Below are 19,928 nucleotides of genomic sequence, written 5' to 3'. Positions count from 1 at the left end.
CTTCGCCTTCTGACTCTGAAGACTGCTTTCCTGGTTGCCATCACCTCTGCCAGGAGAGTGAGTGAGCACCAGGCCCTTTCTTGTACTCCACCTTTCCTTTCTGTCCATCCGGACAAGGTTGTGTTGCGTACCAAGCCATCTTTCCTGCCCAAGGTTGTCTCAGCCTTCCACATCGGGCAGTCCATCACCTTGCCAACCTTCTTTCCGCCTCCGCATCCCTCTAAAGAGGAAGAGCGGCTCCACCGTCTAGACCCAAAACGTGCGCTTTCATTTTACTTGGATCGCACACGCCAGTTCCGGGTGGATGACCAACTCTTTGTTGGTTACGTGGGCGCTAAGAAGGGGAAGGCGGTACACAAGCGGACCATCTCCCGGTGGATCATCTTGTGTATCCAGGCATGTTACTCCATGGCTAAGAAAGAGCCCCCTGTTGGATTGAGGGCTCATTCCACTCGGGCCACGGCGACTACAACTGCCCTGGGCCGGAGAGTGCCCTTGCAGGACATTTGCCAGGCAGCTACGTGGGCCTCGTTGCACACGTTCGCACGACACTACTGCCTGGACAGTCAAGTCCGGAGGGATGGCTTCTTTGGCCGTTCCGTCCTCCAGGACTTTCTGGTGTGATTATTGGGTTGCAGACCCACCACCGGGGTTGGTATTGCTGGGGTATCTATTCTAAGGTAAGGAATCTATCACTAACATGTCTCTTTCAGATGCACAAGTTACTACTTGTGTAACGATATATCTGTAAGAGACATTAGTTAGTGATAGATTCCTTACCGACCCACCCATCCTCCCCGTTCTGCGAACCGATATCTAGGGTTAAGGTCATCCCCTTTCAGGGCCCTAGTTTCTTGGCACCAGTGTTGGTTCTATCATGGCTCTGCGTATCTGGCGCGGAAAAGCTGTATATCAGAACTGACGTCAGCGCGCATGGGCGGCGTCTAAGTACTCCGACGACGTCATTCCGGCGCTAACAATGCCGACGACGGACGCGGAGCCGCGGACGACGCCTACCGACGCGCAGGGGTATTGCTACGCAAAAATTTCCGGATCCAGTCTGACGCCTGGGGATATTCTAAGGTAAGGAATCTATTACTAACTAATGTCTCTTACAGATATATCGTTACACAAGTAGTAACTTGTGCATCCAGTATCTACATTAGCATCCTGCTAAACAAAGATAAAAGGACCGGGTAATGGTGTATACTCTAAGGGTCTAAAGTTAAAGACCGGACACTAGACAACAGGGATTTATCCCACAACTACCCCAAAGCAAATACAAACTGTTTACGAGGAATTAGTGAGTTAAGTGTACACCAATAAAGAAAGAGTATTTAGATGCCAATTTTGCACAGTAATTTCCGCTCAAATAATTTGCACAATTGGAAATTTCCAATCAGATGAAATTCATAAACCTAACTGTGGACGGGCTACATAATTACTGGTTTTTATACTGCTATTTATGAATATTTGTATATTTATGCAACTACTTATGTATAGCTATTTATTCTTTGTATTTATACATGATCAAGACCATTTTATGTATTTATACTTGTATATATATATATATATATATATATGTATGAGTGTATTTACTATCAACAAACTGACCTACTAGTTAATATAGACCAGATAGACTATATAGGCATTGCTCACAGCAAGATACACATGTATTGGTCTTATTCGGTTGCTATAAGGATGAATTTTCTAAAATCACAAATGCGAAAAGGCATTGATGCAAATACACAGCAAATCAATCGTGGTCCTTATCTTTGGATATTTTCCATGACATAAAATCCAAATGGTAAAATACAAATTGCAAATGACAAAATGTTAAAATTTGCGATGCGATAAGGAAGGTAAAATGTACTATCATTTTACTTTTAAATACTGGAGAACATTGAGCACTTTTTGAACTTTGTATCACGTGGTACACCATTACCCAATGAAAAAACATGTCTTAAAAAATGAAAAAGTGTAACCTTTAAAAAAGAATGCCATAGGTAGCTCTGCGTCATGTCATCAAGTCCCCAGGGAGGGATGAAACGCGTTATGGCTGCCAACCTTGTTTGTATCCTGTAAATAAACAGAACGGTATTTACAAGAATTCTGGCAGACAACTAAGCCTGCCAAACCTTTGAAGAGATTCTAGAAATAATTATTACTGTGCAAATCATGGACCTCTAAGTTTTATCCAATGGATAATAAACTCAAAGTCTGGCCTAAAAACGAAACTGTGAGAGTTCATGTAACAAATTCGTCTTCAGGCTTTAACAGGGTGAAATAACAATCCACCCTTGAAGACCTATTGGCTTTAACAGGTGTGTTTCATAAATAAATAAATAGGGTCTACAGCCTGTGTCAGAACTTTTCCTAAGAGATATATCAGGCCTGTGGCATATGAAATAACTTTTCCCAATGAACCAATCGGGTCCATAGCTTTTGTCATTGTGTCATCACTGTAATAGAGGCGTACTGTGTACACACCTTACTACAAGGCAAACGTCAGTAAAATTGCAAATATCTTCAAACTTACAGTTGTCTAAAAAATAAAGAGAATCCCCCCTAAGAAGGCCTGGTCAGAATTATCATTGTGTAAATCTTCCAGGTCCGCAGTTTCTTCGAGTCAGTCACCAATACCAAAATCCTTGCCTTCTACAGTAATCTGTGAAATTCCATGCAAATACTATAACAATCCCCAGTATAGGCCTATTGGCTTTAACAAATGCTTTTTACAATAATCAAGCTAGGCCTACTGCCTTTGCCAAAACCTTTTATCATAAACATATACCTGATGAGGCGCCTAAGCTGCCCCTCCTGTAGGCAATTGTTATTTTTTTAGAGCTACCCGGCAGAGGCCATTGCCCCAGATAAGTTCTACTAGCAGTGCATCGAGTTTGGGGAAGAAGCCTGCGGGAAGGTACCATGGGTAGGTTAGTAAAATAATATAAAAGGCTTGGTAAGATCACCATCTTTGACAATGCAATTTTCCCCATTGTAGCAAGTGTAATTTGTTCCAGAATAGTGCAAGTGATTTCAGTGCTGTTAGTTTAGGCCGCAAATTGCTGTCTAGGAGGTCTAGGAGGAATGATACAGGCAAATTCCTAATTACCAGACTGCAGAATTCCATCAGGTAAGGGGTGTCCCAGCCAGACATCACAAGAAGTGCCATCGCTTTCCGGCTTCCCCTTGCGCTATGCGGAAAGGGTGCGGGTGGTGCCTCACCAGCGGCTACGGCAGAGCCTACGCAGCCGCCGTCTGCCTACCCGCCCTTCCCGAGTCCGTTGGAGACTACTGCCCAGCTGCAGAAATTTCTGTCTGCCATGGCTCACCTCTTTGGGCCGTTGGGTCCTGCCGGCACTCCTTTGGGCCCCTTGAGCCCGACTGGGGGTCCTCTCCCTTACTGTCGGTGGCGCCGGCATTGCTGTCGGCTCCGGACCCATTGTCGCAGGGCCCTAAGGATCCAGGCCTGGTTCCCGGTCGACACCGGTTGACCTTGTGACACCTCCACCAACGTCAACCCCACCGGCACCGCCTCCGATGTCGCCCGTGCCACCGGACGATGTTTTCCCCGGTTTCAGCCCCGATGTGGACACGCTCGACGCCAATTCCAACGCCGATGGGGCCTTTCTAGCCCTATGTCCAGCCAGGACTGGGAGGGGTCTTAGGACCCTCTCACATCTCAATGTGATTATGACCCGGACTGGGTAGAGGAGCTGGGGGAGGCCAGTGGTCTTGATACCTCTCCTGACCTTGGCATGCTAACTCCTACGGAGTTATGCAATGGTGTTGCATGGGGCGGCGTAGGTTCTCCACCTCGAACTCCCTACAGTGGCCGTCGAGACTTACCTCCTGCAGAAGTGCTTCAGCCGGCGGCCACCTCTGCAGAGCCACTGCTGCCTTTTAATGATGCACTTTCTGACATTCTTTTGGGCACCTGGTCCAGGCCCAACACAGGGGCTCCTGTGGATAAGAATGTGGCCCGACGCCATCGCCCGGCCCCGGGTGACTCCTTTTTCCTCTCCTAACACCCCACCCCTGAGAGGTTGGTTGTCCAAGCCTCCACGTCCCAGAGCGCATTCCCTACCGCACCCCCGGACAGGGAATCCAAGAGACTGGAACCGTTCGGTAAGAAGATTTTTTCTTCCGCCAGTTCAGGGCTGCAGTCTGTGAACTGTTATTCCCAGTCTGTGTGGGATACGGTGGCGCAAGTGCTGCCTCGGTGTCTGGAGGAGGGGCGGACAGTGCTCTCTCAAGTATTGCTGAAGGGAGAGATGCAGCAAAGTTCACAATTCGATGTGGCCTTGACATCGCCGAGTCGCTGGGCAGGGCGATTTCCATGACAGTGCCGCTCCGCCGCCACGCCTGGCTGAGGACTACTGGTTTCTCTGGGGATGTCCAGAACACTCTTGGACCTCAGGGATGTCAATCGCTTCCTCCGGAAGGAGAAGTTCAAGATGGTAACTCTGGCTCAGGTCTTGTCTGCCTTCGATCCTGGAGACTGGATGGTAGCGTTGGACCTGCAGGACACGTATTTCCACATTCCCGTCCTGCCGGTTTACTGTGCTCCCCTTTGGCCTTACCAGCGCCCCTTGGGTGTTCACGAAAGTGATGGCGGTGGTCGCAGCTCATCTGTGCAGATCAGGGTCCCAGTCTCCCCTGTCTAGACGACTGGCTGTTGAAGGCGGGCTCGCCCCAGACAGTCATCTCTCGCCTCCAGACTATGGCCGACCTCCTGCATTTGGAGGGTTTCTCCATCAATGGAGTTACACCTGATTCCCTCTCAGAAGCTCCTCTTCATCGGAGCGGTTCTGGATACGACGCACTTTCGGGCCTATCCTTCCAAACGGCGAGTCAAGGATATTCAGGCTATGATTCCGATCTTTCAGCCTCTAACCTGGGTTTTGGTTAGGATGACCCTGAGGCTGCTGGGCCTCATGGCCTCCATTATCCTGGTGGTCACTCATACCAGATGCCATATGCGGGCTCTGCAGTGGGACCTGAAGTTCCAGTGGGCACAGCATCAGGGGAAATTGTCCGATTAACGTACAGATCTCGGAGGGCACTGCACATCAGCTGTCCTTGTTGGCACACGACCCGGCAGTGGGTCGATGGCAGATCCCTCTTCTTTCCCCAACCGGAGCACAGAGTGGTAATGGATGTATCCCTCCTGGGATTGGGGGGGGCCACATGGGAGAGGCGGAGATTCAGAGGCCTCAGATCTCCGGCAGAGTCCAGGCTCCATATCAACCTTCTGGAGCTTTGGGCGATCTGACCTGCACTGAAGGCATTCCTTCCCTCTTTGAAGGGGAGAGTAGTGCAGATGTTCACAGACAACACCACAGCCATGTGGTACTGCAACAAACAGGGCAGGGTGGGGTTGTGGACCCTATGTCAGGAGGCTCTGCGCCTCTGGACATGGCTGGAACATCAGGGCATTTCTCTGGTGGTTCAGCACCTGGCAGGTTCACATAACGCCAGGGCAGATTAACTCAGCCGCAGGTGCATGATGGATTACGAATGGCGTCTGTACTCCGACGTGCGTAAGGTCTCTTTCAACAGTGGGGAGAGCCTTGGTTAGATCTATTCGCCACCAAAGAGAACGGCAATGTCAGCAGTTCTGTGCATTGAATTTCCAAAGAGGCCGCTTTTTGTCGCGAGTCTGTTGTACGCCTTTCCGCCTATACGACTTCTGCCCAGAGTGCTGAAGATCAGATGCGACCAGGCCCAAGTCATTCTTGTGGCTCCGGACTGGACTTGAAGAGTTTGGTATCCCGAGCTACTCAGTATGACCATCAATCCCTGATCTGCCTGCCTCTTCGGGAGGATCTTCTGTCAAAACAGCAGGGGGCGGTCCTCCACGCGAACCTGTCCAGTCTCTACCTCTTTCCGTGGAGATTGAGCTGCGGCAGTTGATTCCTTTCGACTTGCCTCCTGAAGTCTGTGATGTCATTCTGGCATCCAGGCCTCCCTCCACTTAGTTGGTATATGCCTGCAGGTGGAACAAGTTTGTGGCATGGTGCACAAAGGCTGTGGATCCCCTTTCTGCCCCTCTTTCTGAGGTCCTTCTGTTCCTTCTCTCTTTGGACCAGCAGGGCTTTGCTCTGGGCACTATTAAAGGTTATCTTTCGGCCATCTCCGCCTTTCTATGGCTTCCAGACCACTCTTCTCTTTTCAAGTCCCCGGTGGTTAATCGCTTCCTCAAAGGCATTACACACATATCCTCCCGTGCCTTTCGTAATGCCGCAGTGGGACTTAAATCTTGTCTTGACCTTTCTGATGTGTGCTCCCTTTGAGCCCCTTCATAACTGTCCCTTGCGTCTTCACTCTCAAGACTGCTTTCCTGGTAGCCATCAACCCTGCCAGAAGAGTGAGTGAGCTTGAGGCTCTTTCTTCTAAACCTCATTTTCTTTCTGTTCATCCAGACAAGGTGGTTTTAAGGACTCGTCCTTCTTTCTTGCCAAAGGTTGGCACTCCCTTCCACATCGGGCAGACCGTCACCTTGGCCACTTTCTGCCTCCACATCCTTCAAAAGAGGAAGAGAGGCTCCACCGTCTGGACCCAAAACGTGCTCTCTCGTTTTATCTGAAGCGCACACAGCAGTTCCGGGTGGATGACCAACTTTTTGTTGGCTATGTGGGTGCCACAAAAAGGTTTGGTCATGCACAAACGAACCATCTCTCGGTGGGTCGTTCTGTGCATCAAAGCATGTTTCTCGTTGGCTAAGAAGGAGCCTTCTGTGGGTGTGCGGGCCCATTCTACCAGGGCAACGGCAGCCACTACTGCCTTGGGACGCGGGGTTCCCTTGCAGCACATTTGTCAGGCAGCTACGTGGGCCTCACTGCACATGTTTACCAAGCATTATTGCCTTGACAGTCAAGTCCGGAGAGACGGCTTCTTTGGCCGTTCTGTTCTCCGAGACTTTCTGGTGTAATCTTGTACGCAGACCCTCCACCAGGGTTGGTATTGCTGGGGTATCTATTCTGAGGTAAGGAATCTATCACTAACGTGTTTCTTTCATATGCACAAGTTACTACGGTGTAACAATATATCTGTAAGAGACATTAGTTAGTGATAGATTCCATACCGCCCCACTTATCCACCCCGTTCTGCGAACTGATTTCTAGGGTTAAGGGCATCCCTTTCAGGGCCCAAGTTTCCTGGCACAAGTGATCAGTTTCTTGCATGGCTCTGTGATCCTGGCGTGGAAAGTCGTGTACAGAACTGACATCAGCGTGCATGGGTGGCGCCTAAGTAGTCTCCGTGACGTCATCTTGGCGCTTAGGACGCCAGCGACGGACGCAGAGCCGCACAACTCCACCTTCCGACGCGCAGGGGTACTGCTGACGAAAACTTTCCAGATCCAGTCGGACGCCTGGGGATATTCTAAGGTAAGGAATCTATCACTAACTAATGTCTCTTTCAGATATATGGTTACACAAGTAGTAACTTGTGCTTTAAATCCTAAAAACAAAAACCTAGAACAAATGTGGTCATGCAACTACGCACGTCAAAGACTATGTGCTGTGGAACTATGGACCTGGGCTTTGATGCAGTTTATACAGAGGCTTCTCTCTTTGCCTAAAGGCAATGCACAATTTCTTGGGGATCATGGGGACAGCACAGGGTTTGTCTGCAAGCATTGACCCGAGCAAGCTGCGTGCCACAGAAATGCCAGGTGTCGATGGTTCATAATATGAGGGCTGGTCATACCCTACACCCAGTGCCCACTGCTCATGGCTGAAGGCAACAGCGGATCTCCAAGGACTCCCTTTTATCATTTTGCACCTACTGATGTGCCAGTAGGCTGGTATGTCTAATAGTTTTCACCATCGTTTTACAGCACACTTACAGTCAAGATGACTCTTTTCTATGCATATCGCAGACCCAGAGGCCAAAGGGTTGCTGTCATATAAATATTTTATTCCATTGCATATTGCACTTGCATGTCTAGGAGGTTGTATTCTGATGGTAATTTTATGCTGTATGAACCTGCAATAACTGAATTACTTGTTTTAATACTCCTCAACAGATGTGGGGTGACGTTTGTGTTTCTATAATTGTGTAAAAGTACTACTTAGAAAAATACTCTTTCAGTGATCTATTTGTTTTACTCTTATAGCGAAGTGCACACATGCAGCTCGGATGGAACCATTATTACCTGGGAGACTAGCAGTTTAATAATTCGGCGCACATTTCAGGTAGAATGTCGAGAACTTAAGTCTGCGAAGCTCGTCAGTGGCTTTTTTTGGTTCTGTAAGTAAAGACACATTTTTACAAGGCCTCTTAAGAATCTGGATAATGATTGTATCATTTTCGGTTGTTTTCATTCAAAAGTAATATTATATATTGATATGTATGCGTCTGCTCAAGTTTGAAGAAAAAACAAATGGTGTTAAGTAATCATTTAGGGAAGCTAAGAGAGAGTGAGCGGTCGCCAGCAAGTAGTTAGTTAGGACCTAGTTTCCAGAGGCAGAGCGTTATTTGTTTTGCCAATAACTTTAGGGCTGTTGTACTAATTTTGAAAAATGTATTTAGATTAGTTTAACAGCCTTTTTAGCTGCTGAGTTAAAGGGTTTGGGATGATTATTCAAGAGTGGACCAAATAAAAGGGAATGGTCCTAAAACGCATTTTCCCCATGAAATTTCCTATGGGGATTTTAGACACTACTGCAGCCCGAACCGCTGGACGGAATTACACCAAATTTGGCAGAATGGTAGCTCTTGGTCCAGAAAGCAACCTTTTTGTGAATTTGTGTAAATCTGTTCAGTAGTTTTTCAGATATTAATTGAAAGCCAGAACTGTATATCTAGGGACTCTGATCCTCGGGATCTAACAGTCCCCGTGATGATATTCGATTGGCTGCCAACATTTCAACTAGGAAGTGTTGGCAGCCATCTTGGGACTCGCTTTAGCTGAGTCCCAAAAAAACGTTAACAAGAAAAGGGGTTAGGATAGCCCTGTTCCTGCGGTCCCCCTGGGACCCTGCCAGGGCAAAAGAAAAATATATTTTTACATTTTTCGTCAGGAATCGTGGCCAGATCCACAACTCCGACAGAAAAAAATAACAAGAGTTCACGCGTAATATTTTTGGAGCCACCGGTTGGACCAGGTCCTGGGGGCATATTGAGTAAGTTGTTTTCTTGGAGGGGACACATGGAGCCCTCCCCCTCAAGAGAAGTTTAACCCTATTTTGTTAGAAGCGGGCGCCAGGCGCCCCTCCTCATGCCTTTGTAGGCCTGGGTACCACCACCTTTCCGGGCCTATTGCCTCCTATTTCCTAATTGCCTCTGGGAACGCTACCTCCCCGGACCACAAAAGAACTGCCAAAAAGGGAAAGGGCCATGCGGCCCCACTCCTGGGCTATATACGGCCCGGCGACCTCCACCTTCCTAGGGCCAGCCTGTGAAAACATGGGGGGGGGGTCGTGGTGTCCCTCCTGGAGCCAAATAATGGCCCTGAGGACTGCCATCCCTCAGGGCCGACTCCGGCTATCTCCTAATGTGCCCACAATCAGGAGATATCTGTTTTGCTTTTGCTTGGTGGGAGCTGTGACAGCTACCCAAACACTCATTCCGCTCCCAGCAAGGCGGAGCTGTCAAACGGCTCCCACTTGCTCGGAGCGAAGTTTTCATCTGTTTTCCTGCCCGCTGTTATGCGGGCAGGGAAACAGATTAAAAGATTGCTCCTGCAGACAAAGAGCTGAATGAAAAGCAGCTCCATGCATGCAGGAGCAATGCCAGGGACTACGGGACCATTGAGACTTCCCACAGTCCCTAACAATGCACACTGGGTGCCCTGGGTGGGAAAACAGTAGAAAAGGACAAAACAGAGAGCAGAAAAACAAGTGCAGATGGTAAAACGGAGGGTATGAATGGCAAAATAGAGGGCAGAAATTGTGCAGATAAAAGCAAAACAAGGGGCAGTAAAACCTGCAGAAAAGGCAAAACGGAGGGCAGGAAAGGCAAAGCAGAGGGCAGAAAAGCTAGCAGAAAAAGGCAATACTAAACAGAGGGCATGAAAAACGAGAATTAAAGGCAAAACAGGGCAGAAAAACGAGCAGAAAAGACAAAATAAGGGGCAGAAAAAGGCAAAACAGAGGACAGAAAAATGAGCAGGATAGGCAAAACCGAACCGGAAAACTAGCAGAAAAAGGAGCAGAAAAGCAAAACAGAGGGCAGAAAAAAGAGCAGCAGAGTCCAAACAGAAAGCACAAAAGGAAAAACTGAGGTCAGAAAAAGGCAAAACAGAGGACAGAAAAACTTGCAGAAAAAGCAAAACCGAGCAAGAAATGAGTAGAGGAGTCCCAAACAGAGGGTAGCAGGTAGACAGGCAGCAGGGGATAGCGAACTGTGGGCAAGCTTCACAGGAGAACTATTGCAGGAGGAGCTGGCCCAAAGGCCTGCTTAACTTTTACAAACATTAAACTTAAACGGGAAACTTTACATATCTAGACATAGCAAATACCTCAATTGAAACTCCACATCTGTAAATGACAAATGATCCTGACCTCCTGGGCTTGAAAATGGCAAAGCAAGTGTGTTTTCTTGGCAGTTCCACTTTGAAAGACGGTCTGAAATGCTTCATGGAGGTGAATGCGTTGTTGATCTATTGGAGAACGAAGTGTAGTGAATGTTATGAGTGGGTACTTTCTTGTCCTTACCTGATGAGAGCAGAGTCCTTGGTTCTCCTCTTAAATGACAAAGAGTATACAAATGTGCCAAATCACATGAAGCTCTGTCCATTTGGCCTCACCCTATCCACCTTAGTAGTATGCAATGTACTTTCCGCCTTTTGCCAGCATGATGGGCTGTTACCAAAGGCTCCCCAGTACTTTTCCCGCCAAATTTGGTGACTCGTTCATGATGCTGAGGAATATGAGGACATCGCCACCAAACAATGAAGCATTTACTTCATATAGTTAAAAGGAAAGACCCATGTTTGGTGGAGATTTACCTCTTTGTACTCTTGTTGTGTTCTCTATCTAGCCCAACAGGTATCTCCACTATGCGCCAGGGAACTGCGTTGCAGAGAGGTGGTGCAGGCTGTGCCCCCTTTTACACCTTTCTGCAATGGCGCTTACTGGACGTACCTAGTGGGCTAATTTGCCCATAGGGACCCTCAGGATTCAAGGGGACTTAATCTCCCAACTTAAAACAGCCACAGGACATGTTTACACAGTGGCGAAGTGAGAGGACGGGGCCTGAGGTGGCGTGTGCAAACACGCCCTATGGTGCGTTTGAAGTTGAGGATATAATTTCCCTTCAATCCTGAGGGCTCCGGGGTGCCAACTAGCCCACCAGGTGCTTCCAGTATGCATCAGTGTGCTGCGTTGCAGAGAGGTGGTCTAGGCCGTGCCCCTTTTTACACCTCTCTGCAACGCAGCTTTGTGGAGCTTACTGGAGGCACCTAGTGGGCTAGTTGGACCCTAGGGTCCCTCAGGATTCAAAGGGACTTAATCTCCCAACTTAAAACGGCCACAGGGCGTGTTTACACAGTGGTGAAGGGATGGAACGGGGCCTGAGGTGACTTGTGCAAACAAGCCCTGTGGCGCGTTTTAAGAGGTAGTTTTAATCCCCCTGCCCAATTATATACTAGGAGGTCATGCTAATCACAGGGAGACCCCAACGCATAGTGTTCCCTAGTGTATGTAGGTGTTTTCACTGTATTCTAAGTGTCTTTTAACATAGCACTGGCTCTAGGACTGGTTAGTCCGAGTCCGTTACCACCAGTACCCGTCTGAAAAGTTGAGGGTAGAGGATGATTTTGCAACAAGGCTTCTTTCTGCACGTTTTCTTTCTTCCTTCACCTTTCTTCCTATTTGTAGACTTCTGTTGCTTCTATCTGCATTTCTTTTTTTTCTTTCTGTGCATTTTTTCTTCTTTCTTCACATGTCCTATCTCTGTAGGCATAGTTAGAAATTAGCATTTAAAAAACCTTTGAAATTCACTGAAAAAAACATAGGTTTCAGGCACGTTATAGTTAGGAATTAGCATTTTTTTTAAACTTAGATATTCACTGAAAAAAACCATAGGTTTCAGGGGCGTTATAGTTAGCTGGACATTTCACTCGTACAAAACCATTGAAATTCCTCCGTTATAGTTAGTAGAGCTAACTATAACTCGCGCTCCCGCAATGCACTGCTGATGATGTCACATTACATCACTCATGACATTTTCAGTGACTTCACTCATGACATCACTGATGACATCTCAAATGACATTACTGATGACATCATCCACGTGATAATCTGATGCACATCCTCATACCCTAATAAAGCCTTTCATACACCCACTCTAAAATACAGACGACCAATATCGAAACAATAGACACACCAATAGCAGTTAGTAGATACCCGCTTAGTGATCCATAAGTGTACACACATATCCACCCACTAACCCATACATTCACTCATACGCGCAGTCATTCATCAATACAGCCACTGTATTGATGAATTTCTCTGGTTTTCTACGAGTGAAATATCCAACTAACTAGAACGTCCCTGAAACCTATGGTTTTTTCAGTGAATTTCTAAGGTTTTTTAAATGCTAATTTACAACTATAACATCCTAAAACCTATGTTTTTTCAGTTCATTTTTAAGGTTTTGAAATGCTAATTTCTAACTATAACATAGCAGTCGCGTTTGCAGAGTGGTGTAGAAAGGTGAGTGTGGCCTCCGAACACCTCTTAGCAATCCCACTGTGTGGGATTTACTGGAGGTAACAGGAGGAGTAGTTAGCCCCCAACGTCAACCTTGGGGGCCAACTACTGAATCGCGATGTCCCTTCCCCTGCTCCCTGTAACTTTTAGATACTGTCATAAGCCATCCCTTTAGCCTAAGTTTTCCTGATCTCTATCGTAGTTGTATGAAAGACTCAGTATCGTCTTATATTATCGCTTAACTGATTGTTTATTGATATTTTATCAGCACATGACTGCTATCCGAGCATGCTACTGAATTTTATACTGCACCCAATATTATGTTGCGTCACCCTCGTGCTATCTTCACCCCTTGTTTCTGTGAAGCGCTCCGATATCTGTAAAGATCTTGTTTGCGCTATATAAAACTCTGAATAAAATAAAAACTACCCCTCCTATTATCTACAGTAGGTCCCACACAGTACGATTGCTAACTTCTCATATCAGGCCACGCCCTCTTTCTTCACCACTCTGCAGACACAACCCCTGGCGCATTCTGGGTTGGGGGATTAACTCCCCTTGAATCCTGATGGGCCCCTGGGGCCAACTAGTCCACCAGGTACCTCCAGTAATTCCCACACAGCTGGATTGCTGAGAGTGGTCTGAGGCCACACCCCTTTTTTACACCACTCTGCAAACGCGCCTCCTGGCGCACTGCTGCTCGGGGGCTTTATTTCTCCTGTTTCCTGCTCTCGCGTCCAAAAACCAAAGCAGAGTTTGCAATGACAGGGCGGGAGGATGTCATTGCATAAAGACATAAAGACTGAATACGCCATGTAGTTAGCTTGGGTCAGTTTAGGAGTCCTAAAGTTAGGAGTCCTAACGTTACTACTCCTAAACTGAGAAAAATCTTAACTTTAAGACTTTCGGTATTCACAGAAGGCATTTAGGAGTCCTAAAGTTAGGAGTCCTAACTTCTGTGAATATCGAAATAAGTAAGTGCCTTCTGTGAATACCAAAATGAGTAAGTGCCTTCTGTGAATACCAAAATGGCAGTAAGTTTAGGATTTTGTCTTAAGTTAGTTCTGTGAATCGGGCCCTGGGTTACATGACTCGGTGTAGTTGGCAGTTAAACTTTGTGTATTCCTCCTAGACACCCACACATAATAGGGAGTTAAGGTGTGCCTCGATGGGCCATTACTTGCGGAAGGGAGGGAGGATCTTGGTAAACTCCACCTACGTACATGAACTCACACTCTGTAATATGCGATTTATCACAAGAAAATATGGGGACGGGCGGTCAGTCATGAGAGACAAAGCCTTTAGTTGGCCATGTTGTCCCTCCCCAATCTTGACAGTGGTAATAAATATCACACTAAGTTCTATGTATCTGCAGATCTAGTTTCATGTGGATATTTTTTAATTTCTTATTGGTGTTTTTTTTAAGTTAAAAAAAGACAGTTAAACAAAATTAGAATGCAAGAGGTTAATATGTCTAGTTAGGTAAAATCACATTGAAGGATGCATGATGCCCACAAAAAGAATTGTTTTTTTGTATAAAATCATTGTATTATCCAGTCTTGTTTTTTCATGTCAATTTCTCTATACTGTGGTAATATCATGGAATTGGACATTTACACTGCAGTGAGCGGCAATGTCCATTTATTAGTACAGTGACCTAATAACATGTTATAAGGCACAGTTGTTTTCGCTGCCATTGTCATTTAGCGTCTCTTCCCTGCCCTGCACGCCTCACCATTTTTTATCAGTTTAACTAAGGAAACCGCAAGCAAAAATGTCAGAGTAAAATAACATTTTTTTTTTTAAACTTCATGAGTGAATATTTCTTGTCATCTGTATGTGCAAAAAGACCCGGTAGCAAGATGATTAAACTAATAATATAATCAATGAAATGCATAGTTAAAAACTGAAAATGTATTAGTAAAACAGGAGTGCTGATAAATGAGGCTATTATATTGAATATTAGATAATGCGTTGAGGACTTAAACGGTATGAGCACCTTTGCTGTGTGTTCTTCCATTCGTCTAAAACAGACGTCCGATGAAGCATACGGTAAAAGAATGAACACACGTGCAGTTGAGCTCTTCTCTCATCGAGTGATTGCGACATGGTGTGCAGATGCTCGGTTAGGAGGAGGTTAGGTTACTGAGGTGTAATGTGATGGCCAAAGAGAATCCATTACAAAGGAAAACATATGGAGGAAGACATAATAGTAAATAAGAAATGTCCGGGAGGGAACACAAAGCTAGAGAATTTCGGTAAACCAGGAAGTAGAGCATCAAAATGGTCACATAAAACAAGCATTGGAAAAGTCAATAGGTCTCACCTTTTCACTTCCAATGTAGACCTACTGGCTTTGTCAAAGCTTTTTTTCGATGTTGTTTAGCTTAAGCAAAAAAAAATCCCTTTTGGCTGATATTCTACAGCATTGGCTCAAAAAAAGGAAAAAAGTGTGCTGTGTATCCGCACATACGGCATCAATCCTGCGTGAGCATACTTAACTCCTGCACGCGCAGATGTCACAAAACTAGCACAGCCTACCGTGAGGACATATGCATTTACATACATCATCAGGGGTAAAGGCACAGACACATGACTCGCTCATCATTTTGTTAATATCTTTTACTTGCTGTTCCAAGATGGAGGACACACATCTTGCAGTGATAAAACATTTAAAGCAAATTATATTGCTAGAAAAAGTACTACAATCAAAAGGATTGGTAAATAAGTTATGTGCCATGAGAGGTACAAACAGCGGTAAAAGACAAAAAGCCATTTACTAAGAGGCAGGCAAATAAGATTGACAAGAAAGCTAACCAATGTTGAGTAATGGGCTGGCCAAAATCCAACTGTAGGTATAGGTGTTGCTCACAATAGGTATTCCGGAGCACACAGCTTTTAGCTGTCTGCAGGCCAGACCTAACAAATGAAACTAGCATTGGTAAGGCAAAACTTTTGGCTTTTGAATATTAAAAATATGTTAATAAGCTAGAGAAAAATGCAGATGAGGTTAGCTTCTTTCGCCCAACCAACAAACAATGCACTCCGGCACTGGTGGGGTGTGTTTTGTACTTTGCTGCTGCCCTTGAGGAACCTGTGTTGTGCGTAGAGGAAGCGTGCTGAAAACCTTTTTACTGTCACAGGAATTCAAAATACTTTGCAATGCTTGGTGAGGTTCTCACTTGGATAGTTGCCACTAGCTTTATCTTTGGCTTCCTGCCTATCTGAAATCCATCTGAAGTTAATCAGAATTCAGCAGCCCTTATATAGATATGTAAGATCTATATCACACCCGGGTACTTGGCTACGGTGCGTTGCGGAATGGCTGCATGGTGAAGGAGCTTCATAGACCAGGCTCAGCAATCTGGCTACTACTATCCGATATGCGTGACGGCACCAGCTAAAAATCACTGCTCCGAAAGCTGACACTGTCGGGCACACCCGGCCGGAATCTCACCGCCCGTTAATGGCAGGAACCGGCAGAAATGGACGCTGGTGAACTGAGGGGATCCTGTAGAAAATGGCTGCCGCGTTGTGAAATACATGCAAACATCGAATGGTCGTGAAGGGTGGGAGAGGCGATACACCAGCCGACTGCTATGAGTGCGACTTCCACATGAACTGGATCATGCTGAGATAGCCGGTGTCGGACCGATCAACGACCTAGAACAGAGAGAGTGGCTGATCAATTGGCAGGCACTGCTGAAAGTAAAGCAGAAGTGTGCTGGGAGCTTGCGAGCTGCAGTGCTGAGGCGAATTAAAGGCTGCACGGGTGAACCTGAGCAAGTTGACGAGGCAGCCCTTCCCGAAGACTGCTGAGACGAGGTGAGTGAGACTGGGGCTACTCGCTGGGCTGGGGCTGCGCGGACCTGCGGGGCGGGGCCTAGGCAGTCTTGGGCACTAGTGCTCGTGGGGCATGGCTTTGGTTGCGCGGGCCGTCTGGCTCCAGCTGAGCTCCAGGGCCACGTCCGCTCTCCTCCCACAGGGGAGAACAGACTCCGGTGCGGAGGGGGAGGGGCTGTGGGCGTCTGGCTCCCGTGGTGTATTTACACGGTGGGAAGCTGCGGCGGAATGCGGGCTGCTCGGTCTCCCGTCCTGGGCTGGAGGGTCGCACTGGTCCCCTAATGTTGCAACCCAGAGGGGCATGAGGCTGGTGTGATACCGGACTCTGCCTTGATTCAATAGCTCAGCATCAAATATAATATTTACAATGCACTCCCTGACACGGTCTTCAACCCCGAATTGATTATTGGGGATAATGGTGATTAACGGTCAGGAGAGCTCAAGGTTGTGCGGTATCGTGTCTAGACTGGCCCAGCGCTGCAGTAGAATGACAAAAAAACAATCCCAGGCAAAACAATATTCAACAATGCAATGAGGACCAGCAAATTATAAATGACACTGTACTAGAACAGATTTTGTATAAAAACAAACAGATTTTTTAATGAATACAAAATAATTTAAAAAAAGCGATATATATGTATTTTGATCGCAATTTACAATATAACACAAATGCATAAAATACTATTTAAAAAGATGGTGAAGGTGAGGTAGTGACGGTTTCTTCAATGCGTTTTCGACACGAAGTGTCTTCATCAGGAAAGTACCATCATATATTTAATCTAAGAGAATAAAAATACAGAACAGCAAAGTCAGGTTCTAATGGATCCTTGGAATATTTTTATGAATAATGTGGCGATCACAACAGATAAGATTATTTGCACTGAAGCGCTAATTAGGGACATGTGCTTCTACAAGATTGTCAGACAATTCACCTCTTGAGTTTAAAGAAATAACTGGGGCGCTGGCAGGTTGCTTCATCTACAACCGAGTCGTGACAGTATTACGGTGGTGCTCCAAAACCGTTAATGTTATCAAAAAAATGGTATCACGGGAAATCCCGCTGTGAGACGGACTAAGCAAACAATGAAATCTGCAGCGCTCCGGCTTTCGTGTTGATGAGCACGTAAATACTAGGTTAGGCCAAAGCGACCTTTGAATCTTGTAACTGATGCCATTAAAGCGGAGGCTGTTTCAATATAGATCGCGTTCGCCACAATAATGGCTGGTTCAGAGCGTATCTTCAAGGGGCGGTACTAGCCTCCTAGGAACTTCAGTGGTCTGATCGGTGCCGGTCTGTAATTGGATATTGGGGATAACTGTGATTAACGGTCAGGAGAGCTCAAGGTTGTGCGGTAGAGCTGCTGTCGGCTCAAGCTGTGATATCGTGTCTAGACTGGCCCAGCGCTGCAGTAGACCAGAGGAGAGGGTCCTTAGGCCTAATGCACAGATTGATCTCCTGGTGTTACATTGGAGTCTACTGCTGTGAGAGTCTGCCACTGCGTGAGTGTAAAACTTTTTTTTAAAAACCAAACAAATAAAAAATAAAATAGAATATTGCACAATTTGAGGTGAATATACACAGTTCCCCTTGAGTGGGCTCATAACCAAGGAGCCAGAGCTGGGATCGGTCACAGTGGTCAGAACTAAAGAAGTGGAGACCTAATATACGAACAAAGCAAGGCTATTGGCGCAAGTGCTACCGCTGTATCATGGGAAGGACGGATCCCAAACGACCGAAAATCCCATTCGAAAGTAAACGTAACACACGCACAATGGATTCCATGTCGGAGCAAGGTGCGGCGCACGGTCCACCAGAGAATTCGGATAATCCGGAGGAAGACATGCGATCTATACTACTGGAGGTTTGGTCCGGACTGAAAACTATTGGCAATAAGATTGATGCACTCACATCTCGATTGGACGCAGTAAAGTAAAAGGTAGACATGTATGAAACCCAACTAGATGTACTTGAGAACAGGTTATCTGATACCCAAGACTCGCAAGCTGAATCTAGGACACAGATACTACACATGGCGAAAGTGCTGGAGGTAATAAGAGCGAAAAATGAAGTTTTGGAAGCGCCTTCACAGACGGAACAACCTTCGTATAATTACCATTCCTGAATCGACAGCCATTCGCATGGACCCACCCGAAACCGGGGGCGCTGCTGCGCCCGATCATTGCGCACCTCCTAAATTACGCAGACAGGGATGCTATTCTTCGAGAGGCCAGAGCCCAGAGTCCCATTAACCACAAGGGAAATAATCTGTCTTTCTTTCTGGACTACACTCCAACAGTGCAAGCCGCCTGCAGGGAGTTTGTGCCAGAGAAAAAGCTGTTGCAGTCTGCCTCCATCTCTTATGTAATGTTGTACCCCGCCAAATTGAGAATAACACACGATGGGCAATCAAATTTTTTTACAGACTCTAAGTCAGCTTTGAAGTTTAAGAAACACATCTGCCCTAGTAGGTCTCTTCAAGTCACCTCGAAAAGCCCCATGATGTCAATGGACCCTGTTAACACAGATCAGTAGCTGATAGTATTTCTTAACCAGAGGACTGACTGCTACTGAGGCTGCACCGATGGACATATTGGAAAACGCTCGGGTTTAGATGCTGGACTGAAAGTAGGGTGTGTAGAGTGTAGAGAGTAAACAATATAATTATGTTAGTTGCAGGGGGCTTTTGGTAATGTTCCTCTTCCATAATGGCAGAGCTCAGTTGTGTTCTCCGTTACAGCAGCCTGGCCACCCCGCCATCCGGAGGGTGTTTGACGCCGTTCCTTCTCCCCCGGAGGGTGAACCCCTATTTGTTAGGCCTCTTTGAGGAGAACGGTGAAAATGGTTGGGAGGGTGGAGGGCTTAGATTCTCGACCTAATTGGGAGGTTGTAGTGGGAGGGGGGTTTGCAGGGCTTAATTTGATTGTTTTATTATTTAGAGATTTTATTTCAGATGATTGAGCCTTGGGATTGTGCTGACACCAAAATTAGGGTATCTTTCCTGAAATGTACAACAATTGCCAGTTAAATGGTCCAGATGCAATAACCGCTGCTAGAAAGGGTTATGGGTGAAACACAGGCTGATAACGTGGAACATTAGAGGGATGAACTCTCCCCAAAAAATACACCAAGTATTCGCTTATCTAAATCGTCATGGCACTCACATTGCACTACTGCAAGAAACACCCCTGACCAAGTTTGCAGAACGTAGCATTGCACTTCAATGGGCTGGCTTCAAGATAGCCTTGTCATACGCCTCTTACGCAAGAGGGGTAATTATCTTAATTAAAAAAGGAGTGGCGTTTCCACCGCTACGGTCACACATAGGATGATGAGGGACACTGTGCAATGGTGCAGGGTAAATTGGGGAACTCTGTTATCACCATAGTAAATATCTATGGCCCAATAGCAGATGAGCCAGA

The 19,928-nt window shown here is 46.4% G+C and overlaps 1 protein-coding gene across 1 annotated transcript in view; it reads left to right on the top strand.

The window, feature by feature from the left end:
• The window catches only part of DENND3 (DENN domain containing 3), a 583,137-nt gene that overhangs the window by 538,178 nt on the left and 25,031 nt on the right, over positions 1-19,928 (top strand). Inside the window, exon 20 of the mRNA XM_078686126.1 lies at positions 8,126-8,259. Coding sequence (XP_078542252.1) covers positions 8,126-8,259 — 134 coding nt within the window. The remainder of the gene's footprint in view (positions 1-8,125; positions 8,260-19,928) is intronic.

Source organism: Lissotriton helveticus, chromosome 4_1 (genome assembly GCF_964261635.1).
Source record: "Lissotriton helveticus chromosome 4_1, aLisHel1.1, whole genome shotgun sequence".
Lineage (NCBI taxonomy): Eukaryota > Metazoa > Chordata > Amphibia > Caudata > Salamandridae > Lissotriton > Lissotriton helveticus.
This window is presented reverse-complemented; position numbering and strand designations above follow the sequence as displayed.